Genomic DNA, 8,507 nt, shown 5'->3' with positions numbered 1-8,507 from the left:
GTTTTATTTTTTTTTATAAAAAAAGAAGGGAATATATATATATATATAAGCTACTTCTCAGCATAGTCACCACAGGAATTGAGGCCCTTGTATAGGGAAATAAGTTTTTGTATACCTGTGTTAAAGAAGTCTGCCGCCTGTGAGCTCACTCATGTTTTGACACCTTCCGTCAGCCCCTCATTATTGTTAGAACTCTGTCATCGCAACCAGTTCTTCATGCAGGTAAAACGGTTGTGGTCGCTCGGAGCGAAATCAGGGTTGTAAGTGGGGTGGTCAAACAACTCCCAGTTGAAATACTCTAGCAGTGCTCGAGTGCGAGCAATTGTATGTGGACTCACATTGTCATGGAGGAGCATTACACCGGTTGTCAACATTCCACGCCTTTTCTTTCCGAATGATTGTACGCAGTTTATTTAGTGTTTCGCAATATAATTCTGACGTCATTGTGGTCCCTTTTTGCATGAACTCCACCATCAATATTCCTTTCTTGTCCCAGAAAACAGATGTCATCGGTTTCCTGGCAGACAATGTTTATTTAAACCTTTTTCTGCTTGTTTGGTCAATGTGTGCATCCATTGTTTTCTCTACTCTTTGGTTTCAGCATCCACAAATGAAACTGAAGTTTCATCACTTGTTACTTTTCAGACATGATTGAGAAATTCATCGCCCTACAAAATACAAAAAAGCCGAAGCCATTATTTGCTTTTTGTGCGCACCAGTGAGAATTTCCTAAAAACCATCTTGCGCGAAACTTATGATAGCTTAGGTTAACTGTGATATTTTCGTATAGAAGAGTGCGTGAAATTTTTGGAAATTCACATGAAAGTTCTGAAATTATGAAGAATCGTCTTTCACGAATTTCTACTCGACATTCTGAACAGGAACATCAGTCATTACAGATGACCGGCCGACTACTTCACTCTTCGTCCTGAATAACTTTTCGTCCATATTTGAACATTCTTCAGCACTGTCTTACGGTTCCTTCTCTCGTTACATTTTGGCCATAAACCGCCGCGCATAATTCACAATGAATTTCAGCATCACCCAAGTTTTTAGCGTGAAGAAATCGGATAAGAGCACGAATTTCGCAGCTGGCGGGATAATCAATCGCAGGACACATCATAACTCACTATGTAGAGACAAAAACACACACTAGGTGACCAGTTATATGATGGTTTACAAGTCATGTGACGCTACCTCGCATGCTCGAGTTCTCCCCCGCTCCTAAATTAGTAACTTTCCTAATAGCCCTTGTATATGTTTTCGCTAGAAAATGTACCTTTTATTGCTTTCCTGTGACTAACAAAATTTCATCTTTCTTACTAAAATTTCAGAAAAGACGCAGATCTGTGTATCCCGTACTGCAGTGTACAGTTATAAGGTTGCTTTAATGTACGCTGCTGTTGAGCAAGACTGTCTTGAAGCTGAGTTACTTTGTCTCTCATTATCTGAGTCTGCATGTCACTAAATTGTGGTGCTTGATTTGTTTCGTGGTGTGTCATGACACAATTTTAATTTAAAAGGGAGACATCAATACTAATTATGCAAACAGTAGCATATTTAATGCGAAAATTGAAGTAGTCATCAGTCTACATCTTTCGGAATACATTATTTTTATCAAAAGATTTTCTTACTGCTTCCCTCATGCTTGGCTTACTTTTCGATCGTTAAGATGAAGGCTGTAGGTCCCCCTGAAAAGCTGGTTGATTTTCAACTTGCTAAAGGGCTTTATATCACGGAAGACAGAACACTTCAACTTTACTTATGTTTATGGTAATCATTGTAAGCAGAAATAAATTATTTGTTACTAAAACACTACTGAACTCAAATATGGTTTGCTACCAGTCAACTGTGTGTAAGAACCTGCCATAATGTTCTAACACATGCTTTCTATTTATACTTTTTATTTTCTTTATTTTACCAATTTACAGTATGCGGGTAATCTCTCTGGTCTATTAGAACATGAACTTTGCTAATACCGCGCTCACTAAGGTAAACACCGTTGAGCAACCACTCTATTTGAACTCTGTCAAACAAAATTTGAAAGAGTAAAACATATTTTAAAACATCACGGAATTTTTGGTTTTGTTGTAAATATTTTAATCTGAATTGCGTGTGCGCATAAATAATGCTTTAAAGCACTTAGGGAATATTCCTTTGAACTCAATATCTTTATGTGAGATTTGGACTTCTCATAATAATGATTATGAAGAGTTCTGTCTTCTGGAATAAAACTCCTTGTAATCTGGCGAAAGTCAGCCGAACTTCCAGAGGAATATATCCGTCCAATCTTCAGGAAAGAAGAGTAAACCAAGCAAGAATGTAGCAGAAAATAGGCAGAAAGTAGATACCTTTTGGACCTTTCGAGAAAATCGGAGGTCTGCCTTAACACCCGAACATTGTTGAAGCTGTAACTTGTATAAAACCGTGGTTTTACGGGAGAAGAGAACGGTCTCAGTCTCAGTTTACACTTTATTGAATGTGAACGGTCCGTTTTGACCGTGCAAAAGTAGAGGCAGCGTAGCGCATGCGTTGAATAGCAAAGTTCGGTTTGAGATGGAAGAAGAAGACAGTGCAGTGGCAAACGGTGGAAAGACAGTGGGCAAGAACGAAGTGACATCAAGACCACAAGTTGTAAGACAGTCGATGAAGCAATTTCTGTTTTATACAATGATAAACGTTACAGTATCAAAAACAAAGGCAGGCATTTTATTACTCTACTAACGACGCTGATTATAAGCAAAGCATAGAAATGTAAGTTGGCCTATTCGTGCAAGTCCACTCATCTGAACGCAATGCAAAATTATAACCGAGGTATGGCACAGTTAAGAAGTTCTCCGAGAAGGTATCACAGTTCAGATAGTTGGGAAAGACAGTGGAATAGTAAATAGAACTTGCTTTATCGAAGACATTAAAACAAATAAAATTCGGAAAATATTTGCTGCCGGTCACTTCAGCATCTTTAGTCTTCTGTGAGGATTTTCAGTCTGAATTCGTTTGACTCGAGTTGGGTTATAAGGGGTTTCTTGTGACCGTAGAAACTAAAATTTACCCTGTATCAGTAATAAGGATTTGAAACCTAGGTCTTAATCATCTATAGCAGAGGGAATTCCTCTATGGAAATTCAATATGGTTTACTTTAAGCTACTTACAATTTATAAGTCTTCTCTATGATTTGCTGTTTGATCTGTTGGAATTTTGTGTAGCAAGTGCCGTTAAGCAGACCACCAGCCAGAACATTAATAGCAATATATGTAATTAAACGTCCTGTAACATACACGGCTCTCCGTCCTATATGCTCGAAGCAGGACCACAAGGTCTAATTATAAAACTTTTCTAAGAAAAAGGCTTTATATGATTTAACAAACTATATTACAATCAGTTCGTATATAATTAATGTTACCGTAGTAGGGGGGTACCCGGTCAGAATCTCCTGTCAATCACATCCTTCATTCTGTCTCTTCGGACGAATGGCGAATGTTATACACTTGAAATGACGTCAAGTAGTAACCTCAGATTTGGGCTGTGCTGGCTTTCCACCGCGGCGAACCGGGTTTGAGACCGGGTCAGGTCATGTCAGATTTGGAGTGGACAAAGGGACATTGGGGTAGGTTTCTTCGAGTACTTCGGTTTCCCTTGTCAATCTTGATTCCTCCAATTGCTCCGCAATCACCATCATCTCTCATCTGGGGCTGGTATAAGAGGCCAGTAGTGGCTGCAGTACCAAGCGGACTCAGTTTCACCCCACTAATAATAATAATAATAAACAATAACTCTCAGATTTGGCCCATTTGCTGCTCCTTGTACTCACACGAGATGGTTGGTGGAATCCCAGGATAGGATGCGTATGACCTCGTAGCTTCCGTGTGTGAGAACAGCGATGCGTTGCTGGCTCGGCGTCACGTGCTTGATGTGTGTGAAGTGGTTGTACGCACCCTCCTTAATGCTTGCTAGCAGAAGGAAGCTCTCCCCGTCCGCCGTGTACAGGGGATGCGGCTGGACATCAAGCCAGGTGTCCTCTGACGCGCGCTCCGCGTGGGTCTGCAACCACGGTAATGCCATAAAAGACGAAGGCAGAGACAGATAACCATATGTGAGAGTATGTTTTGGTGGGATGGTATGGAATGGATTTATCTGGCTCAGGATAGGGACAAGGAGAGAGCTCTTGTTAGTGCGGGAGTGAAATTTCTGCAACCCCAAAAGTTCTGGAAAATTCTTGAGTAGCTGAGCGACTGTCGGCTTCTCAAGAAGGACTAAGTTCATCTTAGGTGTTTCAGTTATCAATCATCAATTATTTGTTAATTTTCGAGACTTACAAGGTAATTTTTTTATTTCTCATGAATTATTTATTGTATAGTCCCTTCATGATTCTGAAAATATTTCCTAAAACAACTGACCGCAATTGGGGATAGAAGTAGCGGAGAAATTGAAGAATATGGTGCAGCTGACGGAAATGAAAGAGTTTTGTGCTTTCCGCACTCTGAAAATTGCGCACAGAACTTCGTCCGTTGAGCAGCACTGTGAAACTAAACAAAAAGAAACATTTTCTGAGCGATGGCGAAGGGAAAGGCGACTTTATATCACGTACTTGAGAACAACTAATTTAACAAGCAAACCCTTCCTGCATAATCAATGCACTGCCATAAAGACTCAGTTTCCTGTCACATTCTACACCACTGCTCCAACACGTTTCAGGCAATATTATCCAGCATCGGGGGATTAATACACTAGGTAAAAAGAACCATTAAACTGCTGAAATTTAGTTTTATATATTAGTTATAATATTTAGCTCCATTCTGGATCCGTCTTGCAACCGAATGTGTTAAAACAGGTCTCTCATAAAATATGTTGCAAATTCTTCAAATAATGTAGATGCATAATGTAGGCCCGTGAACTTATTGCCAGAGATGTGGCACATATAGTGACATGAGTTTTAAAGAAAGCTTGGCCTCCATATTTTACAAAAGTTTCCTAAGGTTTAAAAAATACGGAAAACATTTTGCTAGATGTGTCCAGAAATCGAAGCACAATGAAGTACATGGTGACTGTATGAACGAAAATGTCTATGAGCAACAGAAATTTGGCTTACATTCTTGCAAAAATATTTGTCTATGCAAAAGCAGAAACATTATATTTTTACCTCTTTTAGATATCCTTCTTCGGTTTAAGAATGATAAAGTCCGTGAACCACTGCTCAAATCGGCTACTTTAAATTTAACAGTAATTACGTTAGATATTCCTCTTGCTGATATAAAAACGATTTAATTTTTCAAATTCATATTTCCAATACAGTTCTGCTATTACTGATGGAGGACCGAGTATGACTAGCATAAAATATGTACAAAACATATCAATCATTCCGATATACCGTTGCGTGTTTTAATGGTTTTCAGACGGGGTTTGGATTGGCGAATAGATATCTTTGATACTCACAAGTCGTGCAGATAAAGATTACTGTAACTTTAGCACAGAAAATAAATCTTCAATATCTGCTTGCTCAGTTGTGGCTTGGTAACGCTTTAACTATTCAGCCCTCGAACAATGAACCTTGAAGAGTCTTTAGTGTTTCGAATTCGCTGGAACTCTAGATGTCTCCGTACGACTGACTGCCAATGAATTAGGTGTACTTTGCGACCGTGTACGGACCGCGAACAGAACACACACTTGAATGGTTCTTCTGTTGTAATCTGCGTGCTCGTTGCCACGGTAATGCGTGTTTAGCAACTTGTTACCTGGTAGCGACTCGCTCGTGCTATCTGTTGTAACGGAATCGTAGCCATTGCTCATCAACGGACGTTTGGCTGTAGTTCCACCATTCCGGCTTTCAGCCGTCACGTTACAATACTTTTCAATTACATTTGTATGATATTTGTATTGTACACAGAGAGCAAACGGAAACTCGATCAGATCATACTTTACTGATAAGAAACAGGAAGAGAAAACTAAATCGATCAATACTACTCAGAAACACTTATAAAATTCTCAGTATTAAACAAGTTAAATCAATTAAATTATTTAATTTATCCTGTAATGGGGACAGATTCTGCACTGCTGCTATCTGTAGGCAAGTTTGAAAATGATATACCACAAAGCATTATTGTGTGAAAATATTATGTGTAAAATTGTAAATTTGTATATCTTCAGCCATCCTGAAATAATTTTATTTTTAAATTAGCAAGTCCTAAGTAATTCTGTGTTGTGAATTGCAGCGACCAAAATAATATTTGTGTGTTGCTGGAACGTGCATAGTCAGTCCCACCTGATGTGGTGCTTAGACAGAGAGATATAACTTTAAGTATTAAAATATGACAGTCATATAACCACCAAAGGAAACCGAAAGCATCTTTATAAAAAGACATGAACATCAGATCTCACCTCGAAACATGTCCAATTCGGCGCGCGGCAGGAGGTTATGATGCTGATGTTCTGGGGTCGATTCATCCACACGGCTGACACGTGGTTGTTGTCGTTCCCCACCCACCCGGCAGATGTCAGGTAGAACTCCCTGCGATACAGTTGCTAGGTAACACTACTAGACATAAATAATCTCATTCATAAGTCTCTATTAAAATGTTTAAATTAGCTTTTGGCTGCATTTTAGATACTTCTCTCAAAGCTGAGCTGCAAGAAGGTTTTATGTTAGGTGGGCTACAATTCTGCAAAGATTTCTTTTTTCTACTTTATGATTTCTATTAACAACAGTCAGTACGTACCATGAAACCAAACAGAAAGCAAAATGAAACCGCAGTTCTGAGTGAAGACTTACATTACGTATGTAAGATTTGAGGTTTTCACGGCGGTGAATATGAAGAATGCAGTCTTCTTGCATTACGTAATTAGACCTACTCTAAAAAATTGTATACGTAAGTTCTCTGCATTTTGAGTTTCAGTAAGATCAGAGTTTCTATGAAGGGATGAGAATCAGACGCCACGTCTTTCCAAATACGAGGAATGTACGTAACTTCCATATGCCCCCGAAAATATGATTACGCAATATATTCTTTACGTCGTATTCAGTTCTGCATGCTAGCACAAAATAATCTTTTGGTTCCACGTATTTTGATGAACGTAATTTTTCAAACATGAGAGTACTGAGTCAAGTTACCGGTCAGTGCTGGTTGATAAGCATTGAACTCACTGCATGAAGGTGATTGTGACCACGCACATTCCCTCTTAGCATTGAACTCATTGCATGAAGGTGATTGTGACCACGCACATTCCCTCTTGTAGCATGGCTAAGATTACTGCTGAAATGCAATGTCAGGTTATGTTAAACTTTTAATATGTAATATTTCAAAGTGAGATTTTAAATTGTCACTCTTTTGTTTAGTAAAATTTGAAACACTACTCGTATATGGAATTATTTCAAACATCGCAAGTTTAAGAATATTTACTGATTGCTTGCATTTATCTTTTGAATCACTTATTCCTCACCAGTATACACGAATGAAAGTGTCTCAGATTCATAGAAAGGTTTTACAGGCATATCCTAAGGTATATAAATACTCGTACTAAGAATACGTTATCAGTAATAATATCGTATGGATTTTCTGCCTTTGTGATCTGTCTGGCAAAGAAGAAAAAACGGAAACTGGCATTCATAAAGTCTAGAGTGTAAGAGGTTTATATTGGCCTAAGTAGGATTCTTACAAACATAAGTGTATGCTTAAGACAGACAGCTGCTCTAGCAGTTCTGTGCTACACTAATTTGATTTCATTTCCTAAGACACTCTCTAAGTACTGAAGGTTCTGGTATACGTGAATGGGAAAGTTCAGCTAAGTAATAAGCATTACACTGAAGAGTTCTATAATTTGGGATATAACCCCTTGTAGTCCACTGAAACTCAACTGATATTTCCAAGGAACATTTCACCACCATCTTTATGGTAGATGAATTATACAAACAAGGAACCAACATGAAACAGGCAGGAAGCGCAAAGCCTTTCGCCAGACTTCAAACAGTCATATCCCAGAAAATATAACTTTTCATAATCATTGCTTTGAGAACCTCAAATGCAACACAAAAATCTATTTATTTAACTCTCTTGATGAAACTAATGCATTTCAAATGTAACGCAGAAAAATGTAATTCAAGACATGAAAAATCAATATTATATTTCAGCATCCTGTTACACTCACACAATATATATGGACAAATACCGTCTTAAGTGCAACAATTTTATTGTAGTTTTTACTTCTTTTTCCTCCTCCACACTACATGTTTCGGCCCTAAATGGCCATCATCAGGTGTGTATCACTCACGTAACTGTTACACTGCTTGTTAAAAATGTAAAAATCCCAGTCTTTCTAATTGTATAAAATCTTTGTTAATCTACACGCGTCGATTTGATTTTTAAATTAGCACTTTTTAAACCTTAATTCAAGTTAAAATGTCTATAAGATCTTTGTTCTCTTTCTTTTTCAAATTAAAATTTTTCAGGGTACATGCCCTATATCTACGGTGCTGCAGCGGCCACTTCTTGTTTTTATCGCTGTTCATGTGTTGT

The 8,507-nt window shown here is 38.2% G+C and overlaps 1 protein-coding gene across 1 annotated transcript in view; it reads right to left on the bottom strand.

Annotated features, from left to right (window-relative positions):
- The window catches only part of LOC111869272 (inactive dipeptidyl peptidase 10), a 164,322-nt gene that overhangs the window by 10,655 nt on the left and 145,160 nt on the right, over positions 1-8,507 (bottom strand). The window contains exons 9-10 of the mRNA XM_023860666.2: positions 6,376-6,505; positions 3,812-4,041 (exon numbers count right to left, since the gene is read on the bottom strand). Coding sequence (XP_023716434.1) covers positions 3,812-4,041; positions 6,376-6,505 — 360 coding nt within the window. The remainder of the gene's footprint in view (positions 1-3,811; positions 4,042-6,375; positions 6,506-8,507) is intronic.

The sequence above is a fragment of the Cryptotermes secundus genome, unplaced genomic scaffold, assembly GCF_002891405.2.
Source record: "Cryptotermes secundus unplaced genomic scaffold, Csec_1.0 scaffold18, whole genome shotgun sequence".
Taxonomy (NCBI): domain Eukaryota; kingdom Metazoa; phylum Arthropoda; class Insecta; order Blattodea; family Kalotermitidae; genus Cryptotermes; species Cryptotermes secundus.
This window is presented reverse-complemented; position numbering and strand designations above follow the sequence as displayed.